Source organism: Aspergillus tanneri, assembly GCF_003426965.1.
Source record: "Aspergillus tanneri strain NIH1004 chromosome Unknown AapTan_1_pilon_pilon_pilon, whole genome shotgun sequence".
Classification (NCBI taxonomy): domain Eukaryota; kingdom Fungi; phylum Ascomycota; class Eurotiomycetes; order Eurotiales; family Aspergillaceae; genus Aspergillus; species Aspergillus tanneri.
The window spans coordinates 2,320,262-2,337,088 of NW_022984628.1; the positions used below are offsets into that span (position 1 = coordinate 2,320,262).

Sequence of the window (16,827 nt, forward strand, 5' to 3'; positions counted from 1 at the left end):
GTTATATCGTACATATTGAGGCTCATATCATGCTACCTAGGAACGAATATTATACAACTCCTCCTCAACCTACGGGGCCTCTCTCCGTCGTCTTTCCGACTCAAACTCGGTGAACGCATCGATACCTAGTCCATCTTGACCACCCGTGCGAAAATATTCACCCACAACACCTAGAGCATAACACGTTGCCGCTGTGGCAACGCCGCTAATGAACATTCTGCGCAAAACTTGACCGATTCTAGACCTGCCATTGGGAGTAGTTTGAGTCTTCGGAAAGGATTCTTCATCAGACGCAGAAGGCCTCCCTAGCGGTCTGGGGGGGCTAGAAGCGTTGATTTCTTGCTCGGGACGTTGTCCCAAGAATAGACCTGATCTCTCCACAGACTCCTCATCTAAGAGGGGCTCGTTTCTTACATATGCTTTGACTTCTTGCTCCTGTTTTGCAAGTTGTTCAAGAGAAGAGCCAGTATCGTAGTTCCCAGTATCGAGCACTTTCCTGAATACAAGCACGTCACCACTGCCAGACACGATCTCATAGCCATCAGAATTCAGTTTTGCGAAATATGGCAAAAACTTGGATAGATTGTTTAGTCGGGAGAGAACCTCGCTAGGATGAGGTGTTTCACTCGCTTTCTGCAATGATGACATTGCCTCTGCTTGCGTCACTTCATGAGTGGAAGGATCGTATGCAAGAACACAGTACGATTCGGTACATGAGGTGCTTTCTGGGGGTAATTGTTGCATGCTATGTGACAGCTCAAATTGCTTTGGAGGCCCTGCATTTTCGCGTTTGCTGTTTGGATGGGATTCTTTGAATGACTCCACATTTGAGCCTTCAGTTCCGGTGGTTGCTCCATCCAGCTGTTGTTTAGACTCGAGATGTTTGTATCTTCCCCGGACACGTTTGATATCGATGTCGCTGGCCGGGTCAACATATGCATCAAAGGCATCATCCAAATCCTCGCGTATTCGCTTTTGTGACTCCGGACTTGTATTGAACCTTTTAGAAATATAACTAGAGCGGATGTCGCTGGCGTTCAAGATATCCAAATCCTCCGCTTTCTCGTTCTCCTCTCTCATTGTCTCCGTATGCTGCGAAGAATCGCAAATTGAAGAGTTCGTCCACACCGGATCAATCTTAGCATTAAAGCCCAGGTGTGGGGGTACGAAGCTTTCATTTCCATCGCACTTGTCATGGCTCGTATCCTTGTTCATAGACCGAAGTGGTTTGTGTTCGTCAAATTCATTATTTGACGTCTCGATCGGGTTCTCTCTCCACACCTCTCGAGGCTCAGATAATTCACTTTCCCTCGTTGCTTGATCTTTGTGGGATTCCTTTAATCCTTTATTGTCCTCTGGCCCCAACACCAACTTTACTTTCTCCCGCGAAGTCCCGGAGTTGCAGGAATACCCGGGAGTCTCAGCGTCTGATGTTTGAAACTGCGATATGGCATCCGGCCGATCAATGGAGGACAGGTAACCAGTGCGTTCGTTGTACGATTCGGAATTCTTGGCAGGCACATTTGCTGGGCTTGCGTCTTTGACATTCCCTTTCTCTTCAGGCACATCAATGACACTCGATCCCTTTGGTACCATGCGGCCACTGATAGGGTCAAACTCGAGATTATCCGTATTGAATTCCTGTAGGGAGCTTGCAGTACTATCAGCCACTGGTTGTTTGAACTGACTATCTTTTTTGGGAACCTCTGCAGAGGCATGTTTGGCTGTCTTCCTATGCGCTGTCGTGTCGAAGGATCGGAAGTTTTCAGCCTTGTCGAGACCGAAAAGCGAACGATAGAAAGATGCAAAAACGTCTTCAAATTTATTCAAAGCGCTGAAAGGCTCCAGCCTCCTTCCAAACAGCACTCCATAAGGATCGGCCTCTATCTCCTTCTTGATTTGTTCCATCCTCTGCCGTGCACGGGCTCTTTCATCCCACCAAAACCGCTTCTGAGAATTTTGTCCGATGTTAGAGTCTTGAAATATCAATTTGGGCCAATTCATATCCTTTCCTAGGTTCCACTGCCGATGGTGGCGATTGTAGGCCGCTTGAGTCCGCCAAAGCTGAGGAGTTCTGCCATATATCCTGAACAAAAAAGTCCGCCGATATTTCCCCGTCTCCCGCTGGGAATTGGTTTTATTGCTTTCATGTATCTTTCCAGTACCTTTCCATAGCAAACGGGTTTGGATTGATGGTTTCAGGTGTCGTGAACAAGTCGGGTATATAATCCGGCGGTCGTTTCTCGATAAGATCGTAGAAACCTCTTTAGATCTTGGGTTTAATAATAATGCAGTGAGATCCATGGTGACAGGTTTGATTGCGGCAGCCTGTAGCTAACTTGCTAGTTTACTTATACCAACGAAAGGTAGAGCAGCAGGTATTGACCAGATTGGGACGGTCCAGGACCAGTCCGCTCACATCAGTGGCCCAAGGGTTGGAGTAGGCGAGGCTTCGAATAGCAGATAAATTTATACTATGCACGGCTGATAATTAGAGATGATCAAAGTTGAAGCACTGGTAGACAGAGAGAGATGATGTAGGGGTATACTGATGAACATACTCCAAAGCGGAGAGAGCGCCAACCGTCATGCGGGGTCATCTGAGAGTGGGTCTGCCGAATATTACGCAGTACACATATAGATCCACTCATACATCGAATTATGGATGACAGTAGATGCTTGTCCATTCCAGGTCGACCTCGTCCCAGGAATTCGCTGGCACTCAAAATAAACTACGGGACTCTCCGATGGCTAGTATTTAAACCAAAGGCTCAATACTCTAGTAATTAAAGCGAAACCTATACACAGCATATATATCAAGACATGTATATCAAAGAGCCAGGCCTAAAACTCCTAGGTCATCGATGGATTGTGGGTCCTGTTCCAACGTGATGTAGTTACTCCAGAACCTGAGTCCTTCGATACCTTCCTCCCTGCAAAGTATCCCTTTATCCTCAGCCATTTCAAGCTCCTCCGTTGCAACCCCAACGCTCCATTTGAATCGTTGTGCTGCCTCTTGTGCAGTGATTGCACGCCCAAATAGTCGCCAGTCCCAAGGCACGGGTTCCGGTGGGGGGATACGCCGAAGCTCTGTCATCCAGTCCTGGAGCTGGCGGATGGTCTTCTCATCGCTCCAGTCATACCTCTGGACGACAAGAAGGCCACTCTTGAAACGACGTAGACGAACTGGTAGCCTTAATTTCTCCCACAATTCTGCTGCCCTCTGGAAATCAGAAGGGCTGACCAGTTCCACTCCATTCCGAGACCTGTTAAAGATTGCCCAAAGGTCGATAAGGCTTATAATTCCACCCTCTTTCTGTAGAATCCCTTTTCGGTCATCAGTGAGATACTCGGCAAGATTCCGTGATAGTTCCGAAAGATAAAGGTTCTCAGCACCGGAGCCAAGCATATCCTTTGTTGTTACCATTCCCAGTGCTGCAGCTGATTCAGAAAGTACTGTACTGGCCTCCACAGAGCTCTCATCATTGGCTATTCCCGACTCCCTAGCAAGAGTTTCGGCAAGAGCGACAATCTGCTTTGCAGACGCCATCAGTGCTTCGAGGTCCTCAAAGGCATTTCCAATAACCATTTCGTTGTTCCTGCGAGCCTCTAGCCCTCGCTGCTCAAGGCCTGCAATCCCGACCGCCGGTGAGCGAGTCTGGGTGGGCACAATGCCATTATAAGGGGCGGTTGCGGTCAAGCTAGGAGAGGGGGTAGACCGTAAAGGTTGTTGCGGCACCGGTGGCGCATCGTAAAGAAGCCATTTACGTTGAATCAAGGCGCCCTTCAACCGTTCATGAAATGTCTTCTCACCACCCCCGCGAAAAGACAATTTGATACTATCAGTGATCTCCGTGTTTTTAATAGTCCCTTGTTCAAAAAAAGGCGCCGGGGATTCTGCACGTTTCTGCTCGCCTCCAGCATCTCGAAATGCACCAGCAGAATTTAAGGGGGCGCCACATATTTCGCATTCGGGGAGAGAAGGGTGATTCACGAAAGTACATCGGAGACATGAGATGGAAAGACCAGGTTGCGAAGCTGATACGCTGTTACTGACGCTGCTACTTTGGACAATATTCTCAGATGCTGGTTCAAGTATAGTCGGGTATATCGAAGTCCCCTCCCGGCTAGCCGCAGCAGATATGGTGGCCTTCAGGATGGTTGTGAAAGGCGGCCTTATTCCACAAGCTAGGCAAGGTGGTATACTAGTGGACACGGTCGCTGTCGAAGGGTCAAAGTTGGAAGGTACTGGATTGGAGAATGAGCATATGGGACAGATCCATGTAGCGTTAACACGCTGAGGGGTGGGCGCTTTTATCTGTGGCACCGGCGTATGGAAATGTGGCGACTGCAATCCCGTAGACTGGAGTCGTGGATACTGTGAGTTGGATGGGCTAGAGCCTGCACCTCCTGATCCGTCAAGCCTGTTCTTGAGTGGCTTTGGATACAAGGTGATTTTCGGAGATGACTTAAGGAAGCCTGCCTATTATGAGTAAGCCTATGTGTTGAGATAGAGGCTGGACTGCCCCATACTTGATATTCTGCTCTATCAATCTCTTTCAGGTCAACGGCTACTGAGTGTTTGCGCGGTTCGTCAACAGCCACATAGCATACTCGATGGGACGTGAGGTACGCATGACCATTCTGGTAGTTGGAGACTTTGTATTTTCTGGCAGTGTCAAGGGATGTCAGCACGATGTCATCCATAAGTTACAAAGCAAAATGCACGAGGCCAGATCCTACACAAGTATCCACAGGCATATCACTCTTGTACAAAATCACCGAGAGGTATAATCAGTTACTTACCCTTCATACAACCCCACCGCATCCTGGACAAACAGTAAAGTCTCATCAGGCAACAGTAAGGGGCGGAGTGCAGTGGTTAAATCCAAAGACTTGAAAAACATCTAGTAAAATCATCCAGCATCTCCCCACCATATAAGACCGTGAAGAGAGTGACAATTCAGATTTCCATGGGGTGCGGAGACCAAACTACTCTCTTCTGATATGCGGCTGCATGATCACAATGTCGTCCCGCGCTGACGTAAGAGAGCCAAGCCAATAACTAACTAGTTAGCTAACTAGTTACGGGAGCCGACAGAGACCTCTAGTGCCAAGGAAAATCTCCACCAGGAAGTTCGTCTTAAGCGAAGCATCCTTTCATGACTTCCTTACTTCTCTTGACGAGGTCGAAAGGGTGAACTTGAACCTCAACTGTGGATATCCGTTCTAGCTCTTTTTACTAGAATATCGTTTTACGTTCTTGTCATATTATGTGTGGTGGAGCCTACTCATTATAGGAATAGTGTGCTTTGAACTCTCTTCCCTCGAACCAAGCAATCCGTAGTTCATACTCACTGCCTTCTACCATCAGAACTCCATTTTCCATCTTCTTCTTCTTTTTTTTTTTGTTTCTTGCCTTTGTCTTTCTTTGTCGAATCCCTGTTTTGGTTGTTGCCCCTTGACTTAGATTTCGTTCGACCATGACTTCCGGCCCCCCCCCCTGGCGTGCCACTGCATCGGCGACCACCACAGTTCCTTCATACGTTGGACATGGTATGTGACCTTACACAGGTTGTCCCATCGATCTTGGTGTTTCTAATCTTTGGACATAGTCAACCCAGCATATATCCCGGTCCAAGCACGCCGTAGCCTTGTCCCCACAACAGTAGCCAGCCCGGCTTCAGTTTCGACCACCTCACCAGCCACGGAAGCGACTCCCCGCAAACGAGTAGAGTGGCCGGCACCCGTTCGGCTGTATGTACAACGCAGTTTCACACCAGAAAACCAAATTTCCTCCGTTAGCAGGGAGGAGATGGAGACGAAGTTGAAAACTGTCATCACCGAAGCAGCAGAGAGTAACATGCTCGATCAGATCGACTGGGCCAGCTTGCCTCTACCGCAAGTCATGGTTCAGAATGAGCGCAACCGGATCTTGGCCAGTTCAAATGTATCATCATGGGCTGTTCCAAGAGCAGCTTCTTCCCAGAAACCAGAGGACTGGTCGAAAAAGAGAAAGTCGGCCGAGTTCCATGGGGACAAAGACAGCTGTCCACCCTGGAGGCAAACTAACCATCAGAATGTTTTTGAAAATCGAGTCACTTATTCCCCCACAGACAAACGACAACGCATAGATCATAAAACCACTAGTAAGTCTAAAGCTAATCTGGAGATACGGAGGAAACGGTTTGAGGAACCTCTGTCCACAAATGGATCTTTACCGTCATCTCGTGCTGAATCGCCTATCCCGAGCGCGGATCACGGACCTGTTGTTGGAAGGTGCCAAAATCTAGAGAAGAACTACTTCCGTTTGACATCGGCACCGAACCCGGATACAGTTCGCCCTCTCCCAGTCTTGGTCAAGACACTGGATCTTCTAAAGAAAAAATGGAAACGCGACAACAACTATGGCTACATATGTGATCAGTTCAAATCATTACGACAGGATTTGACCGTACAGCATATCAGAAACGAATTCACCGTGAGTGTGTATGAGATCCATGCTCGTATCGCCCTTGAGAAAGGAGATCTTGGTGAGTATAACCAGTGCCAAACCCAGCTGCGGGCATTATATGCCCAGCAGCTTGGTGGGCACCCTATGGAATTCAAGGCGTACCGTATCCTTTATTTCATTCATACCCGCAACTGGACGGCCATGAACGACGCCTTAGCAGATCTAACACCAGCAGATAAGCGGGATTCTGCTGTGAAACATGCCCTGGATGTCCGGTCTGCCATTGCCCTTGGAAATTATCACCGTTTCTTTCAGCTTTATCTGGATACTCCTAACATGGGCGCTTACCTTATGGATATGTTCGTGGATCGGGAGCGACTAACCGCGCTTGCGGCCATCTGTAAAGCGTGGTTTTCATATTGCAGTTGCTTGCTATCTGTGCTAACTCTGGAGGAACAGGTACAAACCTGACGTAAAAATTCGATTTATTACCGAAGAGTTGGGCTTCGAGTCTGATGAGCAAAGTGCGCGCTTTATTCTGGATAATACTTCTGAAGACTTACTCCAGGAGAAAGATGGAGCTGTAAAATTGCTTACTGGAGGCAAGGCCAACCAGTTATTCGAACTTGCAAAAGCTAAGGCTCATCAAGTTATCGACATCAAGGGACAGATCTGAATTTCCTACGCTTGAATAGTTTTAATTTCACGCCCTCATTCACATACATAGCCAGCCTGTCATCACGTCACCATGCATCCCATTTCCTGTGAATGCATGCCTATTTCGGTCTTCTCTTTTCCCTATCCCCTCCCCCCTTTTACTTCCTTTCTACACCGTTTCCAATATTGGCGTCCCATGGCCCTTGCTTATGACTAAAGAAGATCTATATACCCTTTTTGACTCCGGAAGCAATGATAGTATGTTTTTAAAAAAATTTATACACTGGATTGGCTATGGGCGTGAGATTGGGGTGGGTATACCGAGACTGACTTCGGTTAATTATTGGGCCCATTTCTGGTCTCTCCATTTCTATTCTTCGTGAGTAAATGGTCTCTGAAATACAACGTATTTGCCTATCTTCGGTTCATGGACCTTGTAGCTCTTAACAGTGACTTGCAAACTATTCACCTGGTGCCGCGATGTTACATCAATTTCTATATATACATTTATATGGAGGCTGTGGGGGAAGACCTAAAACGCAGGCAAGATTATAAGAAAGCATACTACGTACCGACCAACCTACCACCAAAACTAGAGCGTGCAGATGATGTCATCTGCCCATCACAAGACAATGCCCGTCGCGGACGGACGTTGATGATTCAAGGGCCAGTGACGGGATTCTTCAGACCGGCAAGATTACAGAGTATATACTCAGAAGAGAGCCGTTTATCTTCACTGCTTCAGTACCTTCCTACCTGCATTATTAGCCGCGGTTCCAATTATGTAGCACCTATACAAACATCTTGACAGGTGTCTACATAGAGCAGCATAGTGATGACCCACCAAAACAAGTGTATGTACGGGTACAGTCTAAGAGGCAAGAAACCGAAGCAGGTTCTAAGCAGAATTCTTTTATTTAATGCAAAAAAAAAGAAAAGAAAAGAAAAGAAAAAAAGGTACATGATTCTTAGGTGTATGCTGTACGTATTTTGAGAAGTACATGTATATGTACTGGCCCCACAAATTATATTCTCAATCCAGGCGAAAATTTGCCCCCACTCTATAATAATACATATTGGCAAGAGGACAGATCTAGATGTAATTAAGATCTACTTGTCGGGGTGACTGCATAATGCAGCTCTGAAAGGTGACATAGATCTCATGTATGGATGTAATACTATGACATAGTACACACTGTATTTCTTTCCTCCTTTTTTTTCCCTTCCTATTTCCAACCTCGAAACACCGTACCCCCAAAACCCGGTGATCATCATGGAGAAAGTAGGATGCATGGAACTGAAGGAAATTAACCATGGGACATTGTTCCACTAAGTACAGAGATAGAGTAAGTGGAGGGCTTTAGGTTAAGGTCCCTTTACCATAGGTACGGAGATTATGCAATCTTACTGTGTAGGTATGTTGATCTAGTCCAAGGTTAATATTATTCAAAACCCTAATTCCGCACATGTAATTTTTCTCTCAGCCTTGCAAAATGCCCCCATGCAGATTTTGTCCTAGTATAGGACATAGGGCACACACGTAGGCTAACATACCTGACACTGCATGTATAGACAAACCCCTTCCGAGCCATTAACTATAGGTTAAAATGGCATGTTCCTCTTGACGTGGACATTGAAGCTACTAAGCTCCGAAAGATGATAACAAAGTAAAAGATCATGTGATCATACACGTCTCTTGCTGTCATGTGCCGCTTAAAACGTGGAACTGTGGTACTAGAGGGATTATCCTTTTTTCTAGTACATTCCACCCTTATCTACCAGAGGCATTTCCTAGAGGACAAGAAATGTAGTGTAACTCTGTACCATGGGCAAGAACCACTTATCTCCACAGCTGCCCAACAACACTACTGTGTAAAAGCAGTGGGAGATTAGGACCAACCAGGATTTGAATCACAAGACTAGCCTTAGACAGCTAGTGCTAACCTTAGTCAAGTTAGTAGCGTACAAGTGACAGCCGGGAGCAACTCCCGATGATTATGGAAATAGACTAAAGAACGAAATAATGTTACCAAGATGAAGACGATTGTTGATCGGTGGGTACCATCCTGTACAGGACCGTCTCTCTTAATTTTTGGCATATCTGGTGACTTCTCTACTCCATAGATCTCTTACCAGTGTACTTGACGTTAAGATTCTCTACCCCGCCTGTCATGAATACTAATTCCCACTAGTTGCTTCTTGTTCTTTCAATACTGTCTTATAGTCCCTTTATTCCCCCTCCAATAAGAAAACAATGAAGAGGGATCCATACAAATGAGAACTAAGTACTGTACTCCGTAGAATCCACTTATTTCTTGTATTATACGGTACTGCATTGGACAGTGTACATTTACCTAACCTATTTAATTAATTAATTAATCTAAAATCTTCAGATCTCTTTCCATTGACTGGTTAAATTAATTTAATTAACAAGGCTGCCAAGTCTCTCCAAACCGATGCCATCAAAATCGAGAGATTCCACGTACAAAGTGCTTACGTTTCTTTTCAATCTCATTCGAACAAGGCCAGTTTACAATCCATAAGTTCCATTCCACCCAGTGCCACCACGATCCAACCAACCGGCTTTGCGATCCCGCCACCATCGAGCCACCACCGGATTCAACCCCACGAGCGCGTCCTCCCAGTTTCACTTTGACCACAGCCACCCTACCACCCACACGCTGAGCTCTCCTCTTTCTGTTATATACCCGAGCAAGCGAAGACCTCAGAGAGAAAAGAATAGAAATAAGACGAAACATAAAGGGAAGAAGAAAGAAAAGTGTCTCACCAGGGCTGTCATCTGGTTGCGTACTATTATTGCGCATCCATCCAATACCAAACAGCCTAACCCAACCTATCCTAACCTAAGGGGCGGGGGAATCACAAAGCGGGCCACTATTTTTTTGGACTGTCGCAAAATTCTAGATCAACCACACCGATCCATCCGTGGTTGTGGTTGAAACACGGAGAGAGGAAAAAGGGCCAAAAAAAGAAAGAAGAGCCTAGTGAAACATCCCAGAAAGCAAAGAGAAACCAGTGGTCTCTTCTGCCATCATCCAAGCAGTATTCATACTATCCGCAGCAGCATTATCATCAGAGTTATCTTCGGCAGGATTTGCTGCGAAGTACTACTTCCTGCGCCGACAACTAGGCACTAACATTGGCTACTTTTATCTATCTAGTTTCCTACAGAGTAAGCCAGGTACCTGCAAACTACTATCGCCATTATTACAACCCTCGTTCATCCTGGTCCTTCACTCCTGATTCCCTTTCCATCTCTCCCCTTTTCTCTTCTCTCTCTCTCTCTCTCTTTTTGTTTTTCCCTATCTGTCCCTCTGTCTCTCTCTCATTCACCTTCTTGGGATCTGGTTTTCTCTAACTCCCTGTCGCTTCCCCCCTTTCTCTATCTCTAAATTCTCCGTTACCTACCACCTTTTTCTACTTCCTTGTTGGTGGCGGAGATATTACTATTAGAGTTCTATTGGATGGTGTATTATTATTTTTATATATATTTTTTTTTTTACCCTGCCTCTCTTTGAACCAACAACGTGCGGAACTGAGACCCTCGAACCCCCGACCACCTCGGCGCTAACTAGTTCGTTCACCTGAAGAATGAAGGTGTGTTTGTTCAGTCGCCCCTCGTTTCACTTCGCCCTCTCCCGCCCCTCGTTTATCTCGACTGTCGCTTGCTAGAGCCCAACACCACCAAGCATCATCCATCACTATTCACCATTCGTTAACATTCAAATAATTAGGCCATCAGACGGTCTCTCAAAGGGGAAAAAGACCCCAAACCCCACCACCACCACCTCTCCATAACCCCCAAGTCCGCCATTGCGATTCTGCCTCCGAAAAAGGTACGTAGGCTATTTTTTTCCTTTTTTTTCCCTCTTAATAATAATATTTAACCTTCTGAACCTTACTTTGTTTGTTTTCTTTCCCAGCTCAACACTTAGCTCCTTTTTATTATTCCCATCATTAACTCCTTTTTTTTTCTTTTTTTTTTAAAAAATAAAAATATACTTATTATTTCTGTATGGGAAAAAGAAAAGCACAGCCTTTACATTTATGTTGTTCTGTTGCTTCCCTCCCCCCACCACTGGCTTTAATTGTCCTAACTCCTTCCCTTTCGTCTTGACGCGCATGTATTAACCACATCCCTGTCCTGCACGTAGGTTATCAAGGCTCTTTACGACTACCAACCAGAACCCGGGAATTCCCAGGAGTTGGCGTTTAGCAAGGGAGACTTCTTTCACGTCATCAGCAGGGAGGACGACTTGGATTGGTACGAAGCGTGCAATCCCCTCATCCCTAGTGCCAGGGGGTTGGTTCCTGTGTCCTTTTTCGAAGTCATTGGCAAGAACGAAAGAAACAGTGGGGGATCAGTAGACCTTCATAAGAAGAAAGAGCATCACGACTCGGGCTTCTCAGATCGAGCTTCAGCGACCTTCTCCGGACCAGACTCCGTTATCTCGCCAAAGCAGAACGTTTTTCCCAGAATGTCGACTTTGGGAAAGGGCTCGAGCCCCATGGTCTATGGCATTGTGCAGTACGATTTTCAGGCTGAGCGACCTGATGAACTTGACGCTAAAGCGGGTGAAGCGATCATCGTCATTGCTCAGTCAAATCCAGAATGGTTTGTCGCAAAGCCTATCGGTCGTCTGGGTGGCCCCGGTCTCATCCCTGTGTCTTTCATCGAACTCAGGGACATGCAATCGGGCCAGGCAGTGACAGACCCTCTAGAGGCCGTTCGACGTGCCGGGGTGCCCAAGGTGGAGGAGTGGAAGAAAATGACCGCAGAGTACAAAAATAGCAGTATCACCCTGGGCAAGATTGATACGGTCGGGTCCCCCATGCAGTCTGCCACCTCTGGAGCCGAGAAGACGTCCGCGGGCCACCAAAGTATGGGCCATTTGAGCCAGAATGGCAACACTTATGTGAGTCGCAGATATACACACATCCTTCGGGTTTGACGGTAAGGCTCAAATGTGCTAATGCCATCGGGATTAGGGATACCATAGTCGCAACGCTAGCAAAGCGTCCGTCGCACAACACATGTCTCAACCCCCGCCGCAAAACCACCATCGCCAGTCCCTCGTGGCTCCGGTATCGGCGTCAATCCCACGTTACTGTTTCGATAATGATAAATACTGGTACATCATCGAGGCGAAGATGGAAGATGGCCGCTGCTGGGAATTGTCTCGATACTATCACGACTTTTACGATTTCCAAATTGCCCTTTTGACCCAGTTTGAGGAAGAAGCTGGCAATCGAGGGAAGGCGAGAACACTACCTTTCATGCCTGGTCCCGTTACGCACGTTACGGATGCCATCTCCAATGGACGCCGACAGAACCTGGACGAGTACATCAAAAAACTCTTATCTATGCCTCCTCACATTTCCCGCTGTCAACTGGTTCGACAGCTTTTTGCCCCACGTGCGGGTGATTTTGAGATCGACCCCAACGCATTTGGCGAGGATACTCGCTTCTCCGGCGGCTCACATCAGTCATCCATGCAGGAACCACCACGGAGCGCGTCCCGCCAGTCTTCTCAAGCTCAAATGAATGCACACCAGCGGGGACAACTCTCCGTATCCCACAGCAATGGCGGTCCTCCACCGATGAACCGACAGCCGAGCTCGATCACACAGGTCTCGACCACGTCGAGTAGTGGCGCAATGAAGGTCAAGGTATTTTTCCAGGATGATCTCATTGCCATACGAGTCCCCAGCGACATCAGCGTCCTGCAGCTTAAGGAAAAGCTCGTGGATCGCCTCAAAATACAAGAAGATATTGCGGTGCAGTACAAAGATGAACCGTCTGGCACATACATTGATCTTGTCAGCGATAGTGATCTTGACACTGCCATCCAACGCAACTCCAAACTCACACTCTACGTTGGTCTCGTTTAAGGGCGCTCGGCAGGAGCTTGCATAGACATAATTTTCCCCTCGACATTTTGCAATAGACTTGTTGATCATCTATGACTGGTTTATTTTATTTCTTTTTGTTATTCCAAATTTTTATTTTTATTTTTATTTTTTTTGCTTCTGTTCATTGGTGCACCGGTGTTATGGTCTCTAATGTTTTCTGATGAGCCCACAGCCCCCAAGGGCTGATCTTGATTATTTGAGTGATGCATGATTAAGAACGAGACGTCCGAAATGTTATGTTACTATGTATCTCCTTGATGTTCTGTATTTGCATTTGATTCTACTATACGCAGTGGGCTCCTGCATGTCTTGTTGATTTACATACCCTTCCTGATGCACAGTCGATTATATGTACATAACCCTTCACCTGCATATACAGCCACTGTGGGATTCGTTAACCACTTATTTCTCTCTCAATGATTGAATTCGTGAGCAGCATTCGAGTGCAATATCTAGTTCTAGGAGATTATTCTGAAGGCATTGATCGGATTTATTTGCGGGTTTCCAGTCTCGATCACATGACACTGACTCGGAAAGACTGGCTCTTTTTCGCCTCGGGTTTGGGGCAATGCTTCTTTCCCATTCTAACATATCACCTGGTTACAAGCGGAATTAAGTTCAACCGTAGCCATTTTAACTTCCTTGTACACTGGTGTGTATAGTTCATCCTCTTTAATCGGCCGCTGTTCGGTGTGTTCTACTCTGTACTTTTCTTTCTGTTCCCCTCGCCTTGTGCCCATCGGCGTTTCGCCGAGTATTTCCCAGCCGGGAGGAGAGACGTCCTATTCCTCCTGCAAGAATCCCGTCTCAGCGTTTCCATACTGTAGCGGCAATAGCTGTATGCGTTGGACCTCAGGCGCCAAAAGAAAAAAAAATCGTTGGGGAAAAACACCGCTTACTAGATGTCAGTAAGCGGGTCGTCTGCGAAACTCTGCGCCGACTATCTGCCGGGCGCTCTGAGGCGCAGGAAGGTATTCTTACCTCTTGCCGCACTCCGGGGTACGACGCCAACGTACATCAGGGAATGCAGAAGGGGCGCGCATCTGCATCAAGGTAACCGGCAAGGTTGTCGGGCGACACTACCAGATAGTCGAGTGTATGGCCAGTTGGGGGAGAGAGAGCTACAGCGTGGCCTGAATGTGCGACGATTCGCAACGGGGGTTGCGGCCAATGCCGATAAGGAGAAAGGCACAGACGCCACAGCTGGGCCTCAGGGTGGTCCACTACAGGAATATGATTTAAGGGTGCAGAAGGGTCGGTTGCGGGATGATCCTCATCAGCGACGTATGTATTTTGTCTGTCAATAGGGGAACGAGAGGACTGACACTCGGGGTTTGTCCACAGAAATCATTGAGAAGCTTCAAGACCTCTATGAAAGGCTACGATCCTACAACCCTCCCCCGGTCGTCCATCCGAAAGTTGAATCGCTGGACCCCAAGCCCAAGGCATCTTTCTTGGGCTCTCTTTTCGCACGGGGTAAGCTGAAGGAGGAGCTGACGGTCCCGGAATCCCTTCCCAAAGGCTTGTATATGTACGGAGATGTTGGGTGCGGGAAGACAATGCTTATGGATCTGTTCTACGATACGCTGCCGTCCAATATCTCATCAAAGTCCCGTATCCATTTCCACAACTTCATGCAGGATGTACATAAACGGATGCACGTGGTGAAAATGAAATATGGCAACGATTTTGATGCATTGCCCCTAGTGGCGGCCAATATTGCGGAAATGTCGAGCGTGTTTTGCTTTGATGAGTTTCAGTGCACCGATGTGGCTGATGCGATGATTCTGAGACGGTAAGTTTTGTGTATGAGGAGGTAATATCAATTGGCGGCTGATTTGCTTAGGCTACTCGAGTCCCTCATGGCTCATGGAGTTGTACTTATTACTACGTCCAACAGACACCCCGATGACTTGTATAAGAACGGTATCCAGCGAGAGTCCTTCATCCCATGCATCAACCTCTTGAAGACCGCTCTGGCCGTGATCAACTTGAACTCGCCCACGGATTATCGCAAGATCCCCCGCCCTCCATCAGGCGTTTACTATCACCCTCTGGGTGAGGATGCAGACCGCCATGCACAGAAATGGTTCGACTTCTTGGGCGATCCCATCAACGACCCGCCGCACCCCACCACACAGGAGGTCTGGGGTCGCAAGATCCAGGTGCCCTTGGCCAGTGGCAGAGCTGCCAAGTTCAGCTTTCAGCAGCTGATTGGCAGCGCCACTGGAGCGGCTGATTACCTGGAGCTGGTCCGGAATTACGATGCCTTCATTATCACCGGCGTCCCAGGAATGAACATCAATCAACGTGACCTCGCTCGGCGATTCATCACCTTTATCGATGCTGTCTATGAAAGTAGGGTGCGTTCATGACTGTTCGACGCCCACGACTGCTACCACATCTGCTGACAGACTTAGGCTAAACTTGTTCTCACCACGGCAGTGCCGCTTACTAACCTCTTTATCTCCGAATCCGAAATGAAAAGCTCACTTGATGAGGCCGACGGTAGTGATTTGTCGGATGCAATGCGCATGATGATGGACGACCTGGGCCTCTCGATGAAAGCCCTCAAGTCCAACTCCATATTCAGCGGCGACGAGGAGCGCTTCGCGTTTGCCCGTGCGCTCTCGCGTCTATCCGAAATGGGCAGTAAGCAGTGGGTTGAGAGGGGTCTAGGGGTTGGTATGACCGCCGAAGAGGGAAAAGGCGACCGTGATGCTTGGATTAAGGTCCGGAGTCATTGGGGAGAAGATAACATGTAGAATTTCCCGGAGGATCTTCTTTTGCATGGCATTCTAGAGGTCATTGTTGGTGTTCTATACCTTATTGCCTTTTTCCTCTTGATTGTTTCTACCCCCCCTTTTTTTTTTTTTTGGATATATTCCTGGTAGAGAGCGTTGATTTTCAGATGAGTATATGTCTGTAAATATATACAACATATGCATAGCTTTGTACAGGCATACTATCCACTGTTCTAACTATACTTATATGGTAATGCTCTTCCAATCCAACACTTTTATGAAGCCGTCCAATACTAGCATAGTTTTTATTGCCATAAATAATGCGAGACCAAACCCAGAGAACACATCGGAACTATCAGATGGGTTGCCACGTCCTAGTCATGACGTAGCAATAACTGAAAATAAATAAACAAATATTTGTAATTTAATTAGGGATATTAAGCCACGGACTGTTGGATAGAATTATGGGTACGTAACATCAATAGCTATGGTAGCACCTACGGACATGGTAGCCTGGGCAAAGTACAAGTTGAGATTGCGCTTTGTCCACATGTTTACAAGTAGAAGACCGCGCTGTACCTCTAATTTTTCGTTGAGAGCATACCAAGTAACTATACAGGGAAGTCAAGTAATTTGCCAATGTAATTAGATGTATAGCTCGGTCGTCATCTTTAATTAACTGGTGATCGATATCCAATATTACGGTTCATGGTTGCACTGGCGTTACCCCAAAATACGACAAGTCACATTGGACAGGTACAGGTACACTTCAGTAAATTAGTATCAGGGACTAGTAATATGATGTTTAGTAAAGAGCGTTGAAAAGCTGGGCGCTTCCACATGGAGTATACTTACTAAGATAGCAGTTTGATAGGGTTACAATGCAGCAAAGCAGTACACTAGTCTGGCGCCTTCGGCAATATATAACGTCATGTCTTTAGTGCTTCGGCTACAGCGTGGCGAGGAATAATTATTAAATTATTCCCCTGACCAGGGTGTATAAACAGTTCTTTGTTTACTGTTTACCCTAGTGGTAGA

General features: G+C 46.9%; 5 protein-coding genes across 5 annotated transcripts; 3 read left to right on the forward strand and 2 right to left on the reverse strand.

The window, feature by feature from the left end:
- Positions 1-69: 69 nt before the first annotated feature.
- ATNIH1004_002771 (uncharacterized protein) lies at positions 70-2,304 on the reverse strand (the record flags this gene model as incomplete). The annotated part of the gene is made up of 1 exon (XM_033567456.1): positions 70-2,304. One exon carries the CDS (start codon positions 2,302-2,304, stop codon positions 70-72), a length of 2,235 nt encoding a protein of 744 aa, XP_033429451.1.
- A 526-nt stretch (positions 2,305-2,830) lies between these two features.
- Positions 2,831-4,907, reverse strand: ATNIH1004_002772 (ESCRT-II subunit protein VPS36; the record flags this gene model as incomplete). Its single annotated transcript, XM_033567457.1, has 3 exons — positions 2,831-4,483; positions 4,534-4,669; positions 4,807-4,907. The coding sequence occupies 3 exons, from the start codon at positions 4,905-4,907 to the stop codon at positions 2,831-2,833; spliced, it is 1,890 nt and encodes a 629-aa protein (XP_033429452.1).
- A 576-nt stretch (positions 4,908-5,483) lies between these two features.
- On the forward strand, positions 5,484-7,130 carry ATNIH1004_002773 (SAC3/GANP domain protein; the record flags this gene model as incomplete). The annotated part of the gene is made up of 4 exons (XM_033567458.1): positions 5,484-5,556; positions 5,616-5,757; positions 5,809-6,861; positions 6,914-7,130. 4 exons carry the CDS (start codon positions 5,484-5,486, stop codon positions 7,128-7,130), a joined length of 1,485 nt encoding a protein of 494 aa, XP_033429453.1.
- Positions 7,131-10,723: 3,593 nt separating this feature from the next.
- On the forward strand, positions 10,724-13,024 carry BEM1 (phosphatidylinositol-3-phosphate-binding protein BEM1; the record flags this gene model as incomplete). The annotated part of the gene is made up of 4 exons (XM_033567459.1): positions 10,724-10,729; positions 10,867-10,968; positions 11,287-12,048; positions 12,122-13,024. 4 exons carry the CDS (start codon positions 10,724-10,726, stop codon positions 13,022-13,024), a joined length of 1,773 nt encoding a protein of 590 aa, XP_033429454.1.
- A 923-nt stretch (positions 13,025-13,947) lies between these two features.
- Positions 13,948-15,810, forward strand: ATNIH1004_002775 (AFG1 family ATPase; the record flags this gene model as incomplete). Its single annotated transcript, XM_033567460.1, has 4 exons — positions 13,948-14,329; positions 14,390-14,840; positions 14,892-15,408; positions 15,466-15,810. The coding sequence occupies 4 exons, from the start codon at positions 13,948-13,950 to the stop codon at positions 15,808-15,810; spliced, it is 1,695 nt and encodes a 564-aa protein (XP_033429455.1).
- Between the last annotated feature and the right edge of the window lie 1,017 nt (positions 15,811-16,827).